The sequence below is a fragment of the Vombatus ursinus genome, unplaced genomic scaffold, assembly GCF_900497805.2.
Source record: "Vombatus ursinus unplaced genomic scaffold, bare-nosed wombat genome assembly UNPS02014818.1, whole genome shotgun sequence".
NCBI classification, from domain to species: Eukaryota; Metazoa; Chordata; class Mammalia; order Diprotodontia; family Vombatidae; genus Vombatus; species Vombatus ursinus.
In genome coordinates this window covers 45,447,214-45,472,877 of record NW_020954596.1, presented here as the reverse complement: position 1 = coordinate 45,472,877, position 25,664 = coordinate 45,447,214, and the positions used below count along the sequence as shown (strand labels likewise).

General features: G+C 36.3%; 1 protein-coding gene across 3 annotated transcripts in view; it reads left to right on the top strand.

The window, feature by feature from the left end:
* ARAP2 (ArfGAP with RhoGAP domain, ankyrin repeat and PH domain 2) overlaps positions 1 to 25,664 on the top strand; it is a 233,841-nt gene that overhangs the window by 53,359 nt on the left and 154,818 nt on the right. For all 3 annotated transcript variants that reach the window (XM_027836269.1, XM_027836270.1, XM_027836268.1), the window contains exons 5-7: positions 4,974 to 5,062; positions 6,552 to 6,902; positions 20,714 to 20,783. In XM_027836269.1, the coding sequence (XP_027692070.1) occupies positions 4,974 to 5,062; positions 6,552 to 6,902; positions 20,714 to 20,783 (510 nt within the window). The remainder of the gene's footprint in view (positions 1 to 4,973; positions 5,063 to 6,551; positions 6,903 to 20,713; positions 20,784 to 25,664) is intronic.

Here is a 25,664-nt window from a genome sequence, read left to right as displayed (position 1 = left end):
CAATATGAAGAAATGTATTAATAATGTAACATTCAAGATAATCCATTAGTAAGGTATTAAAGTTTTAAGAGAAAAATTGTTAGCTTTTTGGTGACAGTAAGTACTCTTTGGTCAGTCTGGACAATTACATTTCTAAAACATGTCATTCAGACTAACTGTTCTGGTGTTGAATAAATCAATTAGAAAGCATTTATTATGTGACTACTATTTGTAAAGAACTTGCTAGCCTCTGGGAATATGTATACAAAAGTGAGAGAACCCTGCCTCTGAGAGGCTTATAATCTTGGAGGTGCGCTTGGAGGGGGAGAGAAGAAGCATTTTTAAAGTACCTCCTATGTGCTAGGCACTGTGCTTAGTGCTTTTGGGTTCCTTAATGTTTTGGATCACTGTCAACAGGGATACGTGTTTGGGTTTAACCTGGGGGTGATCATAATTCTGTTATACTGTCACATAAATCTTTTTTCTAGACCTTGAAACTGGAAATGTCTACCCAAGGTATTCCATATTGAGTGTGACCTAGAAGCAGCTGTTTTCAGCAAATAAACACTCTAGGATGGTATAGGAGGTTTGAGTGCTACCACAAGGAATGAGGCAGAATCACACCAGTCATTTGATTTCCTACAGATAGCAAAATTCAGTTTCTTTTGTTGTTTTTATCTTCTTGTACATGGGAATTGTTTAATTCTCTTCTACATAATATTCTTTGTCAGAGAGTGAGGGAAGAAAGTTGGCTTAAAAATGTAAAATATATTTAAGTAAGGAAGACTCTTTTACTCAGATGTGAAAAATCACCTTAAGCTAGTAACATAAAAAACAGTTTTAGAAAGATTGATCTTTATTGAGATATGAGAATGAAATAAGTAATAAATGCAAATTTCTTGCAAAGAAGATGACTTAGTTTTTAATGTAAGGAAGATGTTCTTAATAATCAGAACTATCAGAAATAGAATTGGGGTGCTGGTTCTATATTGGAACAAGGTAAGACAATCATAGATCATTCAACAATTAACAAAAGGAGATTTACTTAGCCATAACAAGAAGAGGATAGGGATCAATGACATCTGATTCAATTCATCTGAATGGAGCTACCTTGATCAAGTTTTCCATAGCCATGCAAATTGGAATGGCTTGCTTCATGGCTGCTTTGCACTCAGGAACATCAGGAAGTGTTGTCCGTAGTCTGAACCTGTAGTTCTCTGGGCCAACCAAGACTTAAGGATGGTCTCAGTACCTTTTCAGGAAAATTAATCTAACTTTGTTAGGGATAGGAGTTAGGATGTTGTTACTACCACGAGTGCTTAGAAAGGAAGTAGGTACCTCCTCCCTAGAGGTCTTCTCTCAATGCTTGGATTGCCGTTACTTATCAGATAGGTTGGAGGTTCTTATTCATATATGAGTTGGGTTAAATGGCCTCTGAGGATCCTTCAAACTCTGATTTCTCATATTTTCTTAAGTATTTGATGATCTGTTTGCTACTCTTTTTTTATTAATAAATTTATTTATTTTTAGTTTTTACAATCACTTCGCTATTCATTTTTAAAGCAGCCCTTTTTTTTTTAAATGATAAGCCAGTATAAAAAGTGAGAAGATAAAATCAGGGAAGAAATCTGATAACAAAAATTAATTGAATATTCAGATTTTTCACAGTATGAAATTTTTATTAAAGTTAGGGGAATTTTATTAGAAAGTACAACCTCTTTGGTAATTATTTAAAAAGCTCATTGTAGTACTTCTTTACATAAATGTTAATGTTCACTCAAGCACACTGACTTTCCAGTTTCTCAGCTCCCATGATCTATCGCTCCTCTTCATCTCAGCCAGTCACAATGATGTTCATATGCGTGACCTCTCTCAGTTACAAGAAATTATTCTAGTTCTGTGATTTAGAAAACTGAAACACTTCTTTCTGATTATAACCTTCTATCCCTTCATTTTTCCCTGTGCCTTGTTGTTCAGTTATTTAGTCATGTTTTACTCTTTGTGACCCTGTATAAGATTTTCTTGGCAAAGATACAGGAGTAGTTTGCCATTTCCTTCTCTAGTGAATTAAGGCAAACTTAGGTTAAGTGACTTACACAGGGTCACAGAGCTAGTAAGTATCTGAGGCCAGATATGAACTTATGTTTCCTGACTTACGGCCCAGTGCTTCATCCACTGAGCCACCTAGCTGCCTCCAAGGAAAACAGTGTTTAAGTGACTTGCCCAGGGTCACACAGCTAGTAAGTGTCCAAGGCCAGATTTGAACTCAGGTTTTCTTGACTTCAGGCCCAGTGATCTAGTCACTGAGCCATCTAAACTGCCATTTTTTTCTTGTGATTTACTTGGCCTTTAAATATTCTTTCTCAATTTAGTAAGCTCTGATCCTTCCATTCCTAAGTAATTTCCCAGGCCATCATACTTTCTCTGTCTTTACTCTTCTCCCTTCTCATTCTCTAGCCTTTAATAAACTAGGTCAACTCCATATAATACTTTTAAATCCCTTGCTTTCTTCTGTTCTTTGTACAGGCCTCGCCTAACTTTAACCCTGGATTACATGCAATATCCACCTTCTCCACTCCTACTTACGTGCTGTTGAATATTGCTGGAGAATGTCACTCAGCTGTGACTGGATATAGTGTAACTTCAAGTTATCTAATCTCTTTTATTTCCTTCACTTGATCATACAACCCCATAATGTTATTTCCCCATCACTGCTGATCAATCATAGCCTTTCTCCTTGCCAAGTCCAATCCCCTCTACACTGTAACCTTGATCCCATCCCCTCCCATATTCTCTAGCATATTGTCCTCATAGTCATCCCCATTTTCCTCTCCCCTCTTCATTCTCTCCTTTCCTATTGCCGACATCCTGCAGACTACAAATATGTCCAAGTCTCTCCACTCCTATTTTCAGAAAACCATCACTAGACTCTACTGGCTCCATAAGCAATGTTATATACCATTCTTCCCTTTTCCAACCAAACTTTGAAAAAAAAAAAAGGAATTGCCTTTGTTTTCTTTCTGTTTACTTCTCAACCATTTGTAATGTTCCCAGACTCATCACCTAATTGCAACAGCCCCCACCAAAGTCACCAGTCATCTCTTAATTGTCAAATCCAATGCCCTTTTCTCAAATCTTCTCTTTGTTGAACTCTTTTCAGCATTTGACATTGTTGACTATCCTTCCTTCCTGATTACTTACTCTTCTTTGGGTTTTTGTGACACATAGCTTTTCTCTTCCTACCTTTATGATTGCTCCCTTTCAGTCTACTTTGTCTGGATCATTATCCATATTATATTCAACACTTGTGTCTGTGTGCCAGACCTCTGTCCTGAGGCTCCTTCTTTTTATATGATCTCTCTTTTCACCATCGCTTAAAGCTTGTTTTCTCTGCTGGTGACTCCCAGATTTATACATCCATCCCTAGTTTCTCTCCCACGATCCTGTCCTGAATCATCAAAAACTTCTTGAACATATTAAACTGGATATCCTAGAGATATCTCAAACTCAACATGTCCAAAACAGAACTCATCATCTCTCTCCCTGAACCATACCTCTTCCATATTTCTCTGTTTCTGTTAAGGACACCACTGTTCTTCCAGTCCCTCAGATTTGCAATCTTGATGCCATCCTTCCTATCACTCAAGCCACTTTGCCAATCATTTATCAGATCTTGGCATTTTTACCTCCTTAACATCTCTTATTTGCCTTCTGTCCACATAGCCACCATCATGTACCAGATTCTCATCACCTCTCATCTGGACTGTTGCAGTAATTTCTGCTTGGTCTCACCGCCTTAAGTCTGTCCTTTTCTTCAAACCGTCTTCCACAAAATGGCCATATTGAAAGTCTTAAAGCATATGACTGACCAGCTTACTCTCCTTTTAATAAGTTCCAGTGTCTCTCTATTACCCCTAGGATAAAACAAAAATTTTTCTGTTGGGCATTTAAGATCATTTACAACCTGGCATCAATCTACCTTTCCAACCTTATACAATAGTTCCCTCCATCCATGACACCAAAATGGTTCTTAAAGTTCCTCAGTTAATGTTCACACAGGTTGTACCTCATGCCTGGAGTGCACTCTGTCTCTCAGAATGCCTTATTTTCTTCAAAGTTCAGCTCACTGACCACCTTCTACATGAAATAGTTTCTTATACTCATAATTGCTAATGCCTTCCCTCCACCCCCAAATCACCTTGTATCTGTTTTGTATGTTCATATATGTGTTACCTGTTGTCTCTTCCTGCTGCACTCAAAACCTCATTGAGGGCAGGAATGTTACATGTTGTCTTTGCATCTCCAGCCCCTGACACAATTTCTTTTCCTCCCTTTCTCTTCTTCCTTCCTCCATTCTTCCCTTTCTTCCTCCCATCCCCCTTCTCCTTTCCTCCCTTTATTCTTTCCTTTCTTTCTCTTTATTCCTTCCTTCCTTCCTTTTGTTCTTCCTTCCTTTCATTCTTCCTTCCATCCTTTCTTCCTTCCTTTCTTTTTTCTTTTTGTTTCTTTCTTTCATTCTTTCTTCCTTTTCTTTCTTCCTTCCTTCCTTCTTTTCTTCTTTTTTTCCTTCTTTCCTGCCTTCCTTCCTTCCTTCCTCCCTCCCTTCCTTTCTCTCTCTGTTTTTATTTTATTTCTCAGTTACATGTAAAAGCAATTTTAACATTTGTTTTCTATTATTTTTGAATTCTGATTTCCCTTCTTTCCATCTCCGCTCCTTGAGAAGGCAAGCATCTTGATATCGATTATACGTGCTTAGTCATGCAAAACATGTTTCCATGTTATCCTGGCACAATTTCTGACCCATAGCTGGCATTTCATAAATGCTTGATTGATCGATTGATTGAAAGTATAACAGGTAATTTTATGTTAAAAGTCAATATGCAAGTATAAATAAGACTTGAAAACTCTGTGTGATAGTTTAACTATATCCATATTTATTATTGAACACATTAAAAACAAGGAGGAATTTATCTTTGTGTGTATGTTTCTTACAGAAATCCTTGAAAAATGAATTTTGGACTGTGGAAGAAAAACTTAAAAAAGAAGCAGGTCCTGAAAGGAGTTTGTTTTTTGGACAATCAAGGTACTCAATCAACACCTAACAGAATCCTTTATTTCTTTTTTAAGTGAAATAACTGTGATATGACATTTAAAACTTCATTATTTCATTTAGAATGATGTTGAATCAAAGAAAAATAGCCAGATTTGAATTCCTGATGCCATACCTGTGAGGAGGTTGGATTGGATGCCTCTGAGATTTTATGACTTATGATTCTCCTTGACTTTGGTCAGTGTATCATGCCTATCTAGATTTTAATTTTTGTCTTGAATTATTGAGCTTGGGTTTCTACTGAAAATAGTATAGCAGATCTCTGTGTTCAGTGATAGTCATGAAAGGTTTGATGGAGGTGGCAAAAAAAGATTCTTGACCCTATATTCTAAGTACAGCCATTCTTGTTGCGAACATATGCCATGTAATGGTAAATCAGGACAGTCCCTCCTCTGACACATTATCAAATATCACTATTCATGCAAGAAATTCAACTTGACCACTTCATGGAACTTAATATTTATAGAGTTTCAATAGGTTTTTGTTGTAGTTGTGTGACTAGATGTAATTATCTTATTTATACCTCATCATAGATTCTTCAAGGCTGACTATAGTGTAAGCATCCTATTAAGCATCTCCTTTCAAAGCTTGATGCATATATTGAGAATTGATCCTTTCTTATTTCCTGACCAGCAATGAAAGTGTTTTGCTGGGTTTTTTTTTTTTTTATAGTTGCAAAACAATAGTTTTAGAACAGCAGTTCTTAGCAGTGAAAGGATTGCTTTTTTAGGGTGAGATGTGAAGTACTTTGAGTGGGTTAAGTGGAAAATCATGAAGGTGATCACAGTGTTAGAAAATAAGGATCTATGAAATAATGTTAGTGGAATACCAGTTATTTATCCAAGAAAAAAGAAAGTGAAGAGGCTGCTTAATAATTGTATCCAAACATATGCAAAGATTATCACATAAAGGATGTCACTGTTCTCCAAATCTAATTAAAAATAGTAAATTAAAAATAGTGAATTTGTCAGATTTTGCATGGAAGATGATTTTGTTGTTGTTCAGGCGTTTCAGGCATATCTGACTCTCTGTAACCCCATTTGGTGTTTTTTTGGCAACGTTATTGAAGTGGTTTGCCATTTCCTTCTCCAGCTCATTTTACAGATGAGGAAACTGAGGCAAACATATTAAATGACTTATCCAGGGTCACACAGCTAGTAAGTGTCTGAGGCTGGATTTGAATTCAGGTCCTCAGTGACTCCAGGTCCAGTACTCTATCCACTGTGCCACCTCCCTGCCCATGGAAGGGGAAAACATTTAAACAAGGTATTAATCCATTGACAAAAAAAAAAAGCAAAATGAAACACACCAGACCAGAGGATTAAAGTTAACCTGTCAAATTTCTTTCCAGCTTACAGTTTTATGACTGATTGTCCATAAAGAATTTTAGGAAAACTTGCTAATTGTATGGGGTAATTGTTGCTTTCCAGTAATTTGGTAAATTTTTCTTCATTTCATTCAGCATATATGATAACAGAATGAGAACATGTGAAGACAAAGTGGAAGATATTTGGATTCCTCGAGAAGATAAAACTGCTGTTCCATTAGACTCTGCTTCTGAGTCAGAATATTCCACTGTGGAAGAATGTTTTAACAGTTTAAGAAGAGGAAATTCCAAGGTGTCCAAGTCCAAGGCTCAAAAAGGGAGTTTGGATTTAGCTGCTAACAGGCACAGTTATCCACAAAGTTCCATTAGTGGACTTGTTGATCAACCAACCTTGACTTCAAACTCCATATCACCCTATGCATGTTATTATGGATCATCAGCAAAAAAGGTCAAATCAGGATGGCTGGATAAGCAGTCTCCTCAAGGGTATGTATCAAATATTTCTTGTATGTTGTGAGTTGACTTTTCTATGTAGAATGACATTCATTTCTTCTTATGGCCTAGAAGGTTGACTTCTTCTGAAAATTGTCATTTTAAGTATACCTAACCTATCAAACTTTGGCTTCTAAAGTGTTTCCAAGTAAATTGATTTCTATTCTATATAAGGGTTAACTTATACTACTGAAAATCATCTCTGTAAGAAAAGGTATTTAAAGCACAATTAGTACTTGGAGTATTGACGTAAGAAGTTTACTTAGGCTATTCTTCCCCAGGTCTTTGTTACATAATTAGGCTACACCTATGTCTAACTAGTTTAACTAGTGACTTTTTAGAATGTGACTCTGGTTTAAGACTGTGCCTTTTTTTGTATTATAATATTTCTTGTTCTCTCAATTATTTCATTTGCTTCTTTTGTAGTGAGTCTCATTTATTGACAAATGAAGTAATTTACTTAAATAGGAAATGTGTGACTTTAAATGTGAAAGATGATTGAAATTTTGAAATAAAAAAGTTAAGGTTAGATATGAAATGTCTTACCTTGTAAGATAGTCTGTTCCGTGACATTATATATATCCAAATGAAGATTGGAAAACCATTGATCAGCGCTATTGTTGCGGGTGCTATATGAGGTAGGATGCTTAGTTAGCTAAATGACCTCTAAAGTCCTTGTTAACTCTCAAAATCCCATATTGATATTCTCATCAATATCTTATTTTTTTCCTGGAAAAAACTGTATAAAATTATTATGTGATTTACATAATGGAATACTTAAAATAAGTAGTTTCCAGATAAAGTCAAATAATAATTAGGGGTTTTTGTTTTTGTTGCTGTTGTTGTTAATTGATTTCTGGATAAGTGGTGATAAGAGGTTATTGTATTTGCAAATAATTAATATACTTATCAGCAAAATCATCTTAAATTATGTTAATGTCAAATATGTAAATATGTGAATATTATTGTGCAACTCTTAAGTGTAGACATTGATAAAGTGAAGCGGTGCAATTTGTAATCCCAAAATAATTTCTTTTTACTATTAGAATGTAGTATTTAGTAGAGCCCTAGAGGTCTATTGTAATATATTGAAAATATCCCCTAAGGAGCTGACTCAGGTGCAGATTCCATTTCTACTGTGACTTCGTGATTGGAAAGTCTTTACTTTAGACCTGAAAATGGACTGCGTATCTGTTATCTGAAGACCAATCTGACTAAATTTGGAGACCGTCCTCACTTGATTGGCTGTAGGCTGATGGAAAATTCACTTACAGCACCTCTTAAAGGTCATCTAGTTGGTGGTGGTTGTGACCTGAACCACTGGAAGGACTACCCACAATGATGAAGTCACAGACTATTGAAATATTGCGCTAATCTTAGAGCTATAGCTGAAGCCACACATCCTAATTCTTCTTACAACATCAAAGTCATTTTAAAATGAATGGAAAAACCTGCAGAAAACATAACAAGAAGTGATATCAAGACTTTCCCTCATTGCATTAAATTCAATAAATATTTATGGTATCCCCAACCTAAATGTGTTCATGTATACTTTTTTGCTTTTTCAATTTATATCTTGCATACCAGAACTATTAAAGAAGATAGTAAAAGTTGGAAAAAAATCCGTGCTAGTTAGGAAATTAACAATTGACTTGACTTTTTTTCTTCATTAGCTCTGTAACATTTTATTCTATGAATGTTTCCTTTTTGAATTTGCCTTTTACAATAGACTGGGAGTAAAGGAAGAGATGGAGGAGTCATAAATGAGCCATATATAGCTTTTCCATTTATGTAGATGATAGACACCAGAGCTCTTGAATGGTTTTTCTGCCAAAATGGAATTTTGATGTATAACTACAGAATGTCAGTCCTGGAAGAGACCTTAGAGGTCATCTGGTCCAGTTTCTTGTTTGACAGTTGAAACCAAAGCTCTAAGAGGGTAGATGAAACAGTTAACTTCTGGAGTTAGAATTGAGATATCCCAGCTTCTTTTTCTAAGTCCAGTTGCTTACTTTATTATCAGACTGTATTGTAGTTGTGGTTATGACATACTGTGTTGTGGAGTGAATTAGGCAGAGCCAGAGTAAGGTAGAGCCTACTTCACAGGCCTCTTTAACGCCTATTTGAAGATAATAAGAGGATATTGAGTAGATCTAGAAGGCACAGGATGTGTTTGGCTAGGAAGGAAGTGTGGCCTAAAAAAATGTACTAGTGTCTTAAAAAACAGACTGTGACATTCTAGTCACTAAATTATCAAGTGGTGGTGGTGGAGTGGTAAAAGGAAGGTAATGGAGTGATAGAAAAATGTTTTCCCTGTCACTAGCAAGAACTGATGAACTAGTTGAGGGCTTGATCTGTTTTCTTTTTTAGAATACATTTTGTTGATAACATTTGTGTTTCATTACCTACATTTCCTAGTATGTCTTTTCTCTCCATCCCTTCCAGAGAACTATCTGTTATACCTGAAAGAAAAAAGAATAGGAGGAAAAAGTTTTTAAAAACTATACTATTAGTAATGAGTAAATGGGTAATTGGGCAGCTAGGTGGTGAGTAGATAGAACACTGGCCTTAGAGTTAGGAAGACCTGAGTTCAAATATGTCCTCAGACACTTACTAGCTGTGTGACCCTGGGCAAGTCACTTAACCCTGTTTGCCTTTGTTTCCTCATCTGTAAAATGAGCTGGAAAAAGAAATGACAAACCATGCCAGTGTTTGCCAAGAAAGACCCCAAATGGGGTCATGAAAAGTTGAACAGGACTTACAACTGAACAAGTCAAGGCCAGAATTCTCAATAGAGATTAGGACCAGACCATCTAGGTCTGGTCATCGTCATCTGCATTGATATTGATATTGGATTGAACCCATTGTAGCCAAAAAGTGAAAGAAAGGAAGAAAGTGAATATTTATTAAGTGCTTACTTATCTGTCACTGGGGATACAGATAAAAAAAAACAGAGAAAGTCCCTCTCCTCAAAGTGCTTACACTCTTGTTGGGAGAGAAATTATAAGTGAAAGTTCAGTTATAGGGAACATGGCAAAGCTTGGAAATATGTGGTGCAGATGACAAGGCCAACAGTTCATTAAGTTAATTGAGTAGTTATAATAAATTGCTAAGTGACAACAGGTCATAAGAGGCAAAGCAGACGAGGCCTGTTGGTGTTCCCTCTCATCTAAAGCAATGGAGTTATTGACTTTCTGTTTCATCCAAGAAAGAGCAAAGAGAGGCAGAGATGAAGATTGAGCAAAGAAGAGTGAAGACAGACCAGACAGGTTAGGAGAACTAGAAGAATAGAGACATGAAAACCTGGGGAAGAGAGAATATGTCAGGAGAAAAGTGTTCAACACTGTTAAAGAAGGTCAAGAAGGATAAAGACGGAGAAAAAAATCTTTGGATTTTGATAAGAGATCATTGGTAACTTTGGAGAGAGAAATTTTAGTTGACCAGTGAGGTCAGAAGCCATATTACAGAGGTTTAGAGGAGGGGAGAAGGTGGATGTATTGAGTGCAGATGACTTTTTTAACAGTATAACTTTTTAAATATTTCTAGACAGATGTCATATGTCCTTGAGTTTTTTTCTTCATTTCCTCCAATTTAGCTTTATGAAATTGACTCAAGGTCTTTCACCATGTTAGTTTCTTTCTTCTTGATGCTAAGGTTTATCAAGAGTTCTGTTATTTTGGCACCTGGACACGAAAATGATATTGTAGATTTGCTCTGATCAGGGCAGAGTATAGAGTTATTATCACATCCTTGTTTTTGGAAGTTATGATTCTCTTAAGGGAGCCCCAAATCACATTACCCTTTTTTGACTGCCCCATAATACAGCTGACTCATATTGATCTTACTGTGTGTTAAAAAACCCAGATATTTCTCACAGTTGTCTGATAATGCCTCCCCAACTATTTTTCATACTTGTTTGTTACACAGAAATGTTGGGCTATTGGGACATTTTTCATCATCTTTGGGAAGCTCTCAGGGAATGAGGCTTATTATGTTGCATTGAAACCAGTGCTTCTCAAAAGATGTACCCTTGGCTTGGTTTCTCTAGGTGTTCATGAATTGTGCAATTGCATGTACATTCATGAGTTTTCTATCTCCTGCAGTTTTGCCAACTTAAATGTTCAGTGTCTTGCAATTCCTTGCACTGACTAATACTTTGACCTACATATGTGTTTGTGTGTGCGCGCGCACACACACACACCCACACACACCCACACAGAGTTTGAGAATCAATGGTTAAATCAAGGGCAGAAAAGATTCAAGGCTATAAAATTCAGGACTGAAACAGTAGCCACAGGGGAGTTTGAGTAGGAAAGTTCTTGGTCAAGTCAAGCAGAATGTTTGGAAACAGAACAAGAATCCTAAGATGAAGCAGCAGACAAAAGTCAAACAAATTGCAGAGACTCAGTGAATGTGAGGAAACTAGTGGTCAGTCAAAGACGTAGAAGTAGGTTTATCCCAAGCAAACACCTAGATTAGCAGACACTGGCACAATTAGTAGTTTTAGGAAGAACTTGAATTGGTCACATAGTTTGCCTCATACAGCCTTAGGTGTGTTCCCAGCTGTAGCAGAAACCAATGACTAGTTTTCCAGGGTGTGGCCAGCGGAGCCCCTGGAGGCTCAAAGGTTACTACTGTGTCCCAACTTGCCACACCTGAGAGAGACTAATCTCTGGGGAAAATCCTGTGACAGAGATGTTGGGCTGTTTTGTAAAGCCAAACAAAATTGAGTTCAATTCAGCTGATGTTTAATAAGCATTGACTAAAAGTTACCAGAAGACTTCAGACAAAGGCCAGGTGACCACTTGTAGGTGGGTTTTTTGTTGAGTTATAGGTTGAACTATATGGACTCTTGAATTCCTTTCTGAGGAATAGTCTGTCATTCAATGGCTTTTTAAAGGTTTCCCCTGTCTGCTGGCATGCCTTTAAACACCCAAAGTTCACCTCACCACAGTAATGTAGCATAAGGGTGGGACTCTTAAATCAGACTGTCAATAAAACCTGTTTAATTAACACAAAACACAAAATATCTGTTTTAAACAATACATAATAATTTTTTGAATAGATGGCACAAGGGGCTAAATGTTTCCAGACCTAGGTTAGGTCTCTCTCTTGCTTTTTTCCCCTTACCACTTTTCATTGTTTACAGCTGTATACAGCCACATGCCAGAGTTTAGGTCAGGACTGGGAGAAAGTTAAGTGATTTCATCATTTTGAAAGAAGTCACCGTTATTGATAAAGCTCTTTGAAAAATGCCTTACAGTGTTACCAGGAGAACCATTAAACTGTTTTATTTTGGGCAGGCAATTAAAGCAATTTTGGGAAGTGCAATGATACTTTGGGTGGGGTGGGGGGGACATGAACAAAGGCATAGGGGTGTATAGAAGTTGGGAAGAGGCAAATTTAAGTGTGAAGTCAGAAAAAAAGCCCAAAACAAACATATCCCTCCCTCCCAAATTCCTAAGGGGCTGGATGGACACTTCTAAAGTATTTAATCGAGGGGAGTCTTGTTCAGGTATAAGATGAATTAGATAACCTTTGAAGTTCATTCCAAGTCTGAGATTCAGTGATACTCTTAGTAAAACATTCTAGGTGCCGGGAACTGTAACAACAACAAAAAACCAGCCAAGTTCTTGGTATTAAAGAATATTTAAGGGGCAGGTAGGTGGTGCAGTGGATAGAGCACCAGTCCGGGAGTCAGGAGTACCTGAGTTCAAATCCAGCCTCAGATATATAACACTTACTACCTGTGTGACCCTGGGCAAGTCACTTAACCCCATTGCCTAGCCAAAAAAAAAAAAAGAATATTTAATAAGGAGGATGGGGCACAAATACTGTTAATTATAATATGAGAAGAATGAAATTATGGGAGAATTCGAGATGTAAAAAACTAGCATAGATTTGAAGAGGGAAGGCTTACAATCTGTGTTTTGGTGGGGAGAAGGGCACTTGAGCTGAGCATTGAAAGAGGATTTCAACAAATAGAGTTTTGGGGAAGTCCAATCCAGATATAGCAGATATTATGAATAAAAACAGAGCTAAAAATAGATAAGACAATATCAGAGGGCGGTGAATAGTCCAGTTAGAGTAGAAAACAGAATCCATTAGTGGGAATAGTATAAAATTATACTAGGAAGATAGGTTGGAGTCAGATTGTGGAATGCATTAAAAATAAGGCTAAGAAATTATCATCATTATTATTATGCCACTGAAGGTTTCTGAGAAAGAAAATGACTTGATCAAGTTTATGCAGTTTGAGGATTACATTAGCAGTAGTTTGGAGGAGTGTCTGCAGAGATTAGAGGCAGAGAACTACTAGGAGATAAGCTTATTATTGTGATTAAAGTAGCACCTGAACTAGAGTCCTTGCAAAGAGAATGGAGGTGAAGTAAGGAGTATGAAATATTGCCAAGTTGTAATCTATAGGCCATGGTAAATTATTGGATAGTGATAGGAGGGATGTTTGAAGGATCTTAAAGATTCAAAGATGACTTAAGTTTTAGAATGTGGTTGATGGGAAAAACAGTTGGTGCCGTGAACAGAAGTAGGAATGTTGTATGAAGGAGAAAGTTGGCTATAACCTTTGTTATGGTTAAGTTTGAGGTGTCAGAGGGTCAAATAAGTGAAGATGTCTTTCAGTTAGTTGAAAACTTGGGATTAGAAGTCAGTGGAGGGGGGGAGTTAGAGTTATATATTTGCAAATCATTTGCATAACCAATGTCATGTGAGAGAAATTACTAAGAGAGAATGCCCATAGAAAAGAAAAGAGAGATAATAATAATTATAATAATAATAAACATTTATGTAGCATTTACCATGTGCCAAGCACTATGCTAAATGGTTTACAATTATTATCTCATTTGATCTTCACAACAACCCTGGAGATACTTAATTATATTTAGGGGGCAAGAGGAATCAATGAAGAAATGCAATGAGAGAAGATTTATTAAACACTTTGTATGCACAAAGTATGCTGATAAGTGCTAAATATACAAATACAAAAGCAAATACAGTCCCTGTCCTCTAGGAACAGGGAGGAATGTGGAGGCCAGGGAAAGAAAATTTAAAGAGTTACAAGGATGAGTTGGAATCATAAGGACTGACATAGCCCCTTAGAGAGGTGAGAAAATGTCTTAATGTTAGGGAACCAAAAATATAGGCTATGGGAGGAGGAAATAGGAAGAAAAAGAGATTTGTTGAATGCAAGGTTCTACAGAAAAGTCAGATGATTAGGAAAGAGAAGAAATCATTGGATTTGGCAGTGGGTGACTTTCAATGGAATGATTTCAATAGGAGGGGTGTGGGTGGGATTGAAAGCTAAATAGTATAATAGGAATGATGATAGCTGGCATTTAAATAGTACTTTAAAGTCTTAGAATGTTTTATTGCAATTTCTTGTTTGAAATTCTTAACAATTCTGTGAGATAAGTACTACTTGCGTCAGTCCTGCTTTATGGATGAGAAAAGTGAGGTTCAGAGAAGCTAATTTGCTTAGGAATATATACCTAATGTGTGTGTGACATTTAAAAAGTTAGAGAGACACAATTTCTGGGTAATTAATCATTTTTTAAATTATGCTAGCAATAACTAATAAAAGTGGTCAGTGACACTCTTGAATGCCAGAGATCCCTCATGGAACCCACTCAATGCTTTTATGCCCTTGGAAGAGAGTGGGTGTTCTGGGGGTGGCAATCAACTCTGCTTGGTTAACAAGTAATGAGAGAGAATGAATATTATAATGAGAGGTGGACCTATTTTAATGAGGAGCTGGGGGATTTGAATATGATCTTCTCATTTACTTCCAACCCCACTCTACCCCAAGGGCAATCTAATTAAAGAATTTATCCCCATTCAGACCTAAATAGAATCCTTGGGCTTTCTGCCCTGGGTGTGGTCTAAACAAGATTGAGAAAGGCAATTCAGTTTTATTATCTTTCATATGCTGGCTTGGCCTAGTAGAGAATAAGTTTTCAGAAAGGAAAAAATTCTGTCTCCCCAATATTAACAATTAGTTATTTAATAATCATTTCTTTCGAGTGTAACCCCCTCCTCAAAAAAATAAGTGTTTGGTAGGTAAGAAAGAAATTGTTTTATCTTGTTAAATTAAACATATGGGGAAAAATGAAGCATTCCCTTAACACAGAACTCCTGGTTGTTAGTTATTTTAAAATATTGGGAATTGGTGTTCTCAGTCTTACAATAATTGACTTCTAAATTGCATTAAGTAAGTCAGAATTTGAATTAAAGAGTATTTTGTTTTATGAAAAGTTTATTATATCAGGATATACATATTTAAAACTGTGGATATTGACACAAAGTACCCCAGCCCTTTTTATGAAAGCAGTTGAAAATTTACACCATCTGCCCTACAAGAACCCTTGAGAGTAGTCTATAGAATCAGTTTGAATGATACTACACAATCTTTATAAATTATTCCACACAAACCTTTTCAAGAAACATTTCCCTACAGCATTCTGAAAGTATAAGATAAAAATGTTAGTATAATATGTTACATGTCTGTTATGATTTTACTTGAAAGAAGGAAATTGAAAGCATTAAAAAAAATTACATATAAGTTGTGTACAAGTCAAATCTCTTTCATTATACAAGATTGAAATTGGAGCTTTATCACTCAAAAGCAGTATCCTAATTAATCAAGACTTGGAAATCTTTTATGTGGTAAAACATTTCAGAACCCGTTTGATTTGATATTTGTGATAATATTAAGTATAGGATAGGTTATAACTTATTTTTACATTAGCTGCCTTTACAATTTTTTTTTTTAGGCAATTGGAGTTAAGTGACTTGCCCAGGGTCACACAACTAGAGTCAAGTGTTTGGTCTGATGTCAGATTTGAACTTAGGTCCTTTTGACTTCAGGGTCAATGCTCTATCCACTGCGCCACCTAGCTGCCTCTTGCCTTTACAATTTTTAAAAAATACATTATTTATGTTTAGCATTCTTTTCTTCTTAAGTTTTGAGTTCCAGATTCTCTCCCTTCCTCTTCCTCCCTCCCACACCCACTGAGAAGGCAAGCAATATGATATCAATTATACATATGAAATCGTGCAAAACATTTCCATATTACCCATACTGCATAAAAAAAGGCTATAGCACAGTAATATTCTGTAACAATTATATGCTACAACTTATTCAGCCATTTCCCAATTGATAATCATCTTCTTGATTCCCAGAGCAGCTAGGTGGCACGATGGATGGAGTGCTGGGCCTGGAATCAGGAAGACATCATCCTGAGTTCATATCTAGCCTTAGACACTTAACTAGTTGTGTGACCCTGGACAAGTGACTTAACTCTGTTTACCTCCATTTTCCTCATTTGTAAAATGATCTGGAGAAGGAAATGGCAAACCATTCCAGTGTCTTTGCCAAGAAAACCTCAAATAGGGTCACGAAGAGTTGGACATAACTGAAAACTCTCCGTTTCTAATTCTTAGCTACCACAAAAAGAGCCGCTATAAATATTTTTTACATATAGGTCTTTTTCCTTTTGATCTGTTTGGGTTACAGACCTATTTGTGATGATGCTGGGTCAAAGAGTTTGCATGGTTTTAGTTTGGTCATAGTTTCAAATTGTTTTCCAGAATGGTTGGATCAGTTCACTACTCCACCAGCAGTTCATTAATATACCTATTTTTCCCTTGTCTTCTCCAGCATTTGTCATTTCTGCTAGATATGAGGTGGTCCCTCAGAGTTGTTTTAATTTGCATTTCTCCTATCAATATTAATGTACAGCATTTTGTCACATGTCTATAGATGGCTTTGATTTCTTCTGAAAACTGCTTGTTCATATCCTTTGACCATTTATCAGTTGGGGAATGGGTTTTATTTTCATGAATTTGATTCAGTCTTATACTTAGTATATATTTGAGAAATGAGATATTTTTCAGAGAAATGTGAAAAAATTTTTTTAATAAATATTTAATTGTCTCTGGTACCTTTTACAAAATGTAGTTTTCCCTGATTATTTCTTTTAATTAGGTCTATTTTTCCTTTTGCTTTTTCTGAGATCATGATCGCTACCTGTTCCTTTTTTACTTCTGCTGAAGAATATTAGATTCTGCTCCAGGCCTTTATTTTAACTCTGTATCTTTTTGTTTCAAGCGTGTCACTTATAAACAACAGGTTGTTGTATTCTGGTTTCTAATCCATTCTACTATCTGCTTCTGTTTTATGGGTGAGCCTACCTCATTCACTTTCACAGTTATGATTAATGTGTATTTCCCTCCATTCTATTTTCCCATTTTCTTGTTTCTTTCTGTCTCTTTTTATCCTGTTCCTCAAAAGTCTTATTTTTCTTCCAACCACTGCCTCTCTTAATCCACCCACCCCTGTATTACTCCCTTGCCTCCCTCTCCCTCTCATCTTTTCCTCTTCTCCTATTTCCCTATTTCTATGCAGAGCTGGGTGTTTATATTCATTCTTCCCTCTTTAAACCAATTGTCATGAGAGCAAGGTTCAAACATTGCCAGCCACCTCCCTCTTTTCCCTTTCGTTTTAAAAACTTTTCCTCATGTGCCTCTTTTATGTGAGAAAAATTTCCCCATTCTACCTCTCCTTTTCCCCTTCTCCCAGTGCATCCCTCTTTCTCACCCTCTTTCATTTTTTTGGAGATCATTCTAACATAATCATACCCATGCTCTCAGTCTCTGTAAACTCCTTTTCATTTCCCTAATAATGCTAAAGTTCTTAGGAGTTACATGTATCATCTTGCCATACAGTTTAACTTTATTAAGTCCCTTATGAATACTCTTTCATGTTTACTTTTTTATACTTGAATCTTGTGTTTGAATGTCAGATTTTCTACTCAGTTCTGGTCTTTTCATTAGGAATGTATGAAAGTCCTTGATTTCATTAAATGTCTATTTTTTTCCTTGAATGTTTACACTCAGTTTTGCTGGGTAGGTGATTCTTGGTTATAATCTTAACTCCTTTGCCTTCAGGAATATCTTATTTCAACCCTCTGTTCCTTTAATGTAGAAGCCTCTATATATTGTGTGGCTCCACAATATTTGAATTGTTTTATTTTCTCTTTAACCTGGGAGCTCTGGAATTTGGCTATAATATTTCTGGGAGTTTTCATCCTCTTTCAGGAGGTGATCAGTTGATTCTTTCAATTTTACCCTCAGGATCTAAGATCAGGGCAGTTTTCCTCAATAGTTTATTCAAATGTGTTTTCTTGGCTTTTTTTTTTTTTTGATCATGGCTTTCAGGTAGCCCAATAATTCTTAAATTATCTTAAATTACCTCTTGTCCATCTGTTTTCTGATGAAATATTTCACTTTTTTTATTTTTTCATTCTTTTGACTTTGTTTTATTGTTTTTTTTATGTCTCATGGAGTCACATATTTTTGTTGAAAGAACTTTGGAGAACATAAGGACATTGTTGGCTGCTGGAAAGAAACCTGAAATTATGTAGTTAGAGGACATAAGGTCAAATCCCAATGTTCTCCCAAGGTACTGTGTCTTAGGCCTTCTTTCTTTTTTGTATCCTTTCTGTTTTCTCTTGGTGACCTCATCATCTCCTGTGGATTCCATTAATTCCTAAGCAGATGATTCTTTTTGATCCATTCTTCTGGTTATACTTTTCTTTCCTCCACACTCAAATCGCTAATTGCCTGTTGGCCTTCTGGAACTGAATGTCTTGTAGATAACCTTAGCCCCAATATGTCCAAAACTGAACTCATCCTTACCTCCCAAAACTTCTCACCTCCCTCATTTCCCTATTACTGTTAACTGGACCACACCCAGGTTCACAACCTCAACTCCTAACTTTCTTCTACTCCAAATCCAATCAATTACCAAGTCCTGTCACTTCTATCTTCTCAAAATGTCTCATATGAGCCCCCATCTCTCCTGATACTTCCATTGTCCCTGCCTAAGCCCTAATCACCTCATATCTGGACAATTTCAATAGCCTTCTGGTTAGTCTCTCTGCCTGAAATCTCTCTTTAGCCCTGTTCATCGTCCACCTTTTGTCAAAGTGATCTTCCTGAAGCACAAGTCTGACCATGTCACCTCTCCTATTTAGCAAACTCTAGTGGTTCTCTTTATCTCCAAGGATCAAATATAAAGTTTATTGTTGGACTTTCAAAGTCCTTCAAGAAATTTGGTTTCTTTTTTCCTTTTCAATCTTTTTATGTCTTACCCCATCCATGCACATCCACTCCAGCTTAGGATTTCCTGAATTTTTATTGGTTGTCCTCTATTCCTGGAATGTTCTCTTTTCTCTGCCCCTGGCTTCCATGACTTCCTTCAAGTTTTAGCTCTCAGCTAAAGTCCTACCATGAGGACTTTACTGATACCCCTTAATTCTAGTGACTTTCTCTCTGAAATTACCTCCAGTCTATCCTCTTTGTGTGTACATATGTATGTGTGGGTATCTTGTTTCTATATAGCTGTATATTAGATCATAAGCTTCTTGATGTTAGGGATGTTTTTGCCTTTTTTTGTATCCTTAGTGCTTGAGTACAGTGCCGAGAACCTAGTAGGTACTTAATAAATGCTTGTTGACTTGACTACTACCTATTTTAATGTGAGATCTTATGTAAGTTGCCTAACCTCTTTGGCCATTCACTGATGCTTTTGGAGTAATATGCCACTTACTAGACTATAAGTCCATGAAGGCAGGGACTATATTTTGTCTAAACTTAGTATCAGACATGGTAACCAGGGCAGTGCTCTGAACATAGTATAAATTGATTAGTACTCATTTATGGTTGAACAGAAGGGCTACAGTTAGTACATGGGACAGAACAGACATTTTTTGAAGCTATCTTCTGAAAGCTTCAGAAACTGTTTACAAGTTAACATTGCAATGAGTCATCATATGTAAGCATTGCAACATGCAATTGAACAAACAAAAGACAACTGGGGTCACAAAAGGAAGAGATGGAAATTGCTGAAATATTGTTTTTATTGATTTTGAAATCATTTCTTTCTATGTAGATCATTTCCCATGTAGCGACATCTATCCTTGTGCATTTGACCCTGCTGAAATTAGGAAGCCATTTATGGTTATTCAAAACTATTTGAGTTAGCAATTCTTGAGTTAAGATCAGTAGTCAAGACCAGCCCTTGACTGAATAGAAACTAATTGGACTGTCATTCCCTGCCTATTAATATCATCAAAGTAAAATTTTCAAAGCCTAAATGGGAGATATGAATTCTTAAAAAATTGCTTTTCCATCAGAGCAAAATGGACCTCATATTACTAAAAACTCACTTTTAAATTATATTAACACATTTTAGTTTGTAGTCATTCTCTTCATTTGGCAAGGGCTTTTACTTAAATTAGAATAGAATTCATTATGTTACACACAATCCATGGCAGTAACAAAGTTATTTGCCTTTAGTTGTGTATTAATAATGCTCAGATGCCTCCAAATATTTGTACTAAATGTATTGAAGACTTCCAATAACTTTACCTTTGAAATTGCTACATTAAGGGAAATAAGCAGTATTTGGGAACCATGACAGTATTTTGACATCCATTAAACTTTGTAATGAATTTGCATTCATATGTGAGAGTACTAAAAGAAGATTTAATATCTTTTAATACTAAAGACAAGGAAGTATAGAAACCTTATCATTTTAGATCTTTGTGCTATTCACTTTCTTGCCTTCCAAAAGAATACACTTGCAGCCATTCCTCTCCCAACCACCTCCTCCCCGTCAGCTTTTAAGAGCAGTTTTGAATGTGCACTGAATGGTAAAATTAGAAATGCTTTTGTTAAAGTTGCAACCTTACAGCACATTGAAAATAAATATATTCTTCATTTTACAGAAAACGTATGTTTCAGAAGCGATGGGTGAAATTTGATGGCTTTTGCATTTCTTATTACAATAATGAAAAGGTAAGTGAACTTCATGAAATAGCGTTTACTCATTTTTCTCTTCTTTGGATCATTGTCTGTGTAACACCATCTCTTGTGTAATAGCACTCTGTGTATTATGCTGATTTTTTCCCAGATATGAACTGGCACTGGCCAGAGGGTTTGCAATATCAGGTTCTTGTGTTAACTCTAAAAGACTGCACTCCTAATCCTTTAGCTCACAAACCTATACCCACAGGCTTCCTATTAACAATCAATCAGGCAGCAGATAAAATTAGCTCTTAGCTAAGGCTTTTACTAAAATAGTTTTGTACGAAATTTAGGCATTAAACATTCCTGCTATAAATTGAAAGTGCACTTTTCCATTGATATAAACAGCACCAATAGGAAAAGTGTGCTCAAACTTAGAGTACAGTAGTAATGAGGGTACAGGACAGGAGTGAAGTGTGTGTCTTTGCCTCCTACTCACAGGGTGCAGTGACTTCCACTCATTCAGTAGGTTTCCTTCAAAGCCACATGGCCAATGGGAGTGAGGAGGAGAAATTCCTTTCTTTACTGCTGCTTTGGTCTTCCACACAGGCAATTCCAAATCTGTAATATCTCCCACTTTTGAACTGATGAAATTTGCCTACAGCTTAGCTATTTAAAGCTCCCAAAGTGATCACAGGATGTTATAACTTATTAACAAATTAAAACTGCATCTTGTGTGACCATATTCTGTGAGTATATCAGCTGAGCTGGAGGTAGTGGGATGGCACGTCATGTCCTTCTCATCTTCCACCTCTAATCATCATAGTCACGATAATGATAGTGGTAGCTGATTTCAATATAGCATTTTTTAGAGTTTACAAAGCAACGTGTATATGTTACTGAGTTTTTAAAGTTTGTAACTATCTTGTGACTATGGTAAGACAGGTATTATCTCCTTTTTACAAATGAGGAAAATTAGATTCAGAGAAGTTAATAGTGGAGACAGAATTCAAACCCAGATTTATCTGACTATAAGTACAGCACTCTGTGTACTATGCTGATTTTTCCCTCTCCTATACTATGGCTTCTTTCTCTTTCTCTATTATGTCATGAACAATATTGACAGTGACTCAGCAATTACATCTGCATACTTTGAATTTCCTGGGATGTGTTTCATCTGGGCCTGGCGATTTGAACTCGTTGAAAGCAGCTGGATAGTATCCCTTTATAATGAGTTAACTATTAACCATTTTTGTTTCATATTTCTCAGTCTAGGGGTCATTCTTGTTGTAGAGAAAGTACAAAGAAAGTAGAAGATAGAACTGCTCAGATCTTATCTGTCATATTGAGAGAAGATGGTGTGTGCGTGTGTGCATGAGTGCCATGTGCATATGCATGTGGAGGGTGTGTGCATGTGTCAATGTGAGCATGTGTGTGTTTTCAACAAGACTGCTTTAGAGTCTTCCTTATTTTCTAAAATCAACCCATTTTAGAACTTAGATTATCAATTATTTAAATGCTTAAATGGACCACAGGTGCATAGATTTAGAATTCAAAAAAGCTTTAGAGATTATTGAATTTGGAACCCTCATTTTATAGATGAGGAAACTGAGTCCCAGAAAGGATTCCCCAGCTAGTGTCAGAGTTAGGGATCATTCCCAGTCTTGTAGACTCCTAGCATTCTAGCTGCTATGCCATTCTATGTCTTATTAATGAAGAACTTCCTTCAGTGATAAAGATTGCTATCCATCTATGCCTACTCATTCTGTGTGATGCTTGTTAATGTCTTCCCCAAAGTTTGCCGTGGTGGTGGTGGTGGTGGTGGTGGTGGTGGTGGTTGTAGTGGAGTACCCGGCCAGCCCATCTTCTCTTTCTGTCATATGTTTCCCTGACAACATCTTTTATTCCTTGCCCTTAGGAGTTTCTCGTTGGTTATATGCCTAATTACACCCACTTTACACCTCCCCATTGCCTTTTATGCTATATTCATTTTAAGTTCTTTGGAGACTGCTGTCTTTCATATCTTGTTGTCACACAGAAAGACCAGACTTAAAGAGGTAAGCCTTAGTTTTCCAGGTAGCTAGATGCCTCAGGAAATAGAGTGCTGGGCCTAGATTCAAATCCTTAAAGCATTATACAAATAAGTTAAAATGTCCTCTAAAATTCTATCCAACTCTAAGGTGCTATGATTCTGTCATTAGGTTCTCTGGAACTAAAAGCAAAAGCAAAATTGATTCAGAGATCTCTCTGAAGGCAGGAACAAGAGATGGCTAGTGATAGCTCTTATTAATATCACTTATGTAGCTGTATAACACTTCACTTTTTCATCAATTTTCTGTTATCTCATTTTATCCTGAAACTACCCTATGAATTTAGAGTGCAAGTAGGGCACATAGCTGATGTTCAATGTTTGTTGAATAAATGAATAAGCAGATGAATTGTTATCATTGTTTCCATTGTTCTGGTGAGAAAACTTTTTACCACGCCTAAAACTGGCAAGAAATCCCATTTTCCCATTTTCTGTTTTCATTGGTAAAAAAAAAAATAATATCCTTTGACATTTATGAAAAGGTGAAAGGGGAATGAAGAAACAAATATACCTCTACATTTCTTTTGACTTATTCTTGAAGAGGAAAGCAAGCTTAAAATTTGTAAAAGTGGGCCATACTTTACTAAATGTTTGGAAATCCCTTCAGTCAACAAACAGATGAAATTTCTAAAAACTTTTTTTTTCTTTCTGAGAGGTCTAGTGTCATCTTCTAATTATCTCATAATGACAAAATACCAGAAGAAGCTGGCAGAGGCATGCTGACTGGGAGAGTGAGAGAGGGGTAGAGAGATGTCAAGTCCTGAATTAAGCCAACTTTTTTACTTCTGAATAGGGCATTTAAACATCGGAGGATCCTGAAGGTCACTCAAAAATGAATTGGCATGCCCTTGGCTACTTTACTTTTTGACTGGCCTCTAGGTCCCCAGAACAGTCCTCCTATAAATAATGGGTAAAATGATTTCACCCAAACCTACCATCACTGGACCAGATGGTTTCAACTTCAACACTCCCACTTCTTATGTATAATAAAGCAGTGAAGCCTTAGGGATGCAGTAGTTAGGGTTTTTAATTTGGGGTATTTCTGTAACTCAAATGTAGGTGCTTAAAGGCTACTCCAGTGAAGCCCAAGGCCTATACTAAGGTAAGAAGCCTTCAAATGCCAGCCTGGTAACAAATGATGCATTCTTTCTCTCAAAGACCAGCTCAGAAAGATTCTTCCCCAGAAGTCTGAAGATGATGAATTTGTCTGACCACATTAACTTGTGAACATCATATTTAGAGATGGACTTTAATCTCCAATAGTGAAAGAGTTACCTAAACCAATAAAATCATGAATCATTGAAAATTTAAAGCCTATGTCAAGAATTGCCATTTATAAATACTCGTCTTTAGATGAACTGAAATCCTCATTTCTCAATATGCTGTTTCCATTAAAAATAACATAGTCTTCCAAGAATATCTGGTGATCCTTCAAGGAAAGATATTCTGCATGGGAGTGGGTAGTATTTTTCTAAAGAATAAGTTTGAGGGAAGAGGCTGGAGGACTAGCTTAACAGATAAGTTAGCAGTGACGTGTTTATTGGAACTGTAATACCAACATCAGCATCATCCTAGCCCACGTACTGCATCCTACTCTCCATCAAATTTGTGTCGTACTTTGGTCTGATAATAAACATACTGCAAGGCAGTTTAATATGCAGACTGTCATTTACTTATACGATTTGCTACAATCAGAAAGGAAACAGGTTTGAACTAGTAGTTAAGGAAGAAATACATGACCAGGTTTTTAAATTAGGTGCCCTTTAGAAAAGTAGCAAAACAAAACTCTGTGTTTTTATCTAAATAAAATCCCATCGCTCTCTTGTTCTTGGCAACCTAAAGCTAAACAACTTCAAATGCAAATATCTACAAAATATTTGGAGATGGTGTTACTTCTGGGTGTTACTTCCTGAGAACATACTGCCTTTTTTGCACCTTGATTTAAGAATCAAGATGAAAAAAATGGCCAAGTATGGTGATTGCTAGTGAGACCACAAAATCCTGTTTCTCAGGGTGAGTGGTGCCACATAATGAGACAATATTAAAATATATATCACAACTATGGTAATATATGAGTGAGAATCAGTAGTCCTATTGTAAAAGACAACAAAAAACTTTCTCATAACATCTCTAATACTCCATATCACTATTTTTGCCAAAGTAAAGATTACCGTCTGTAAACTGAAACTTGAAAAATGAACTAAAAGTCAAACCAAAAGTTAAGGAAACTCTAAAGTACATGTTTAAGGAAAAGGCTGAAAGCATAAACTGATTATCTTCTTATCAATCCTCCAAAATAGTATGTTTATTTTAAATCAGTTTTAAATGTAAAAAATAATTAATTTAATAATGTTTCTCCAAAAATTGGATTCATATTACTTCTGATATATTATACATAATTCAGGTAGATATAGATTTTGTTTTTTACAAGTTATGTGTTATTGTAGCCAAATGGTTAAAACCCACTGGTGAATATGCAGAAAGTAGGCTTAAGTCCAAATAATGGCTCCTTCCAGAAGCCAGAGATCATTGTTGTCAACCAAAAGAGACTGTTACTTCAATAGGACTGTATGGATCAGAGAGGGACATTAGGGTTTTTGAGATCATTTAATCATGGATTTAGAGCTGGAAGTGACCTTAGAATGCATCAAGTTTAACCCCCTCATTTTACAGATGGGAAAGCTGAGGCCTAGAGAGGTTTGCCCAGGATCACAGAGTTAGGGTCCGAGGCTGGGATTTGAACCTAGATTTTCCCAACTTCACATCCAGTGCCTTATCTGTGACACCACAAGTTGTGATTTCTTTAGTGACAGGGATTGCACTTTCTCAGACTACATCATGTT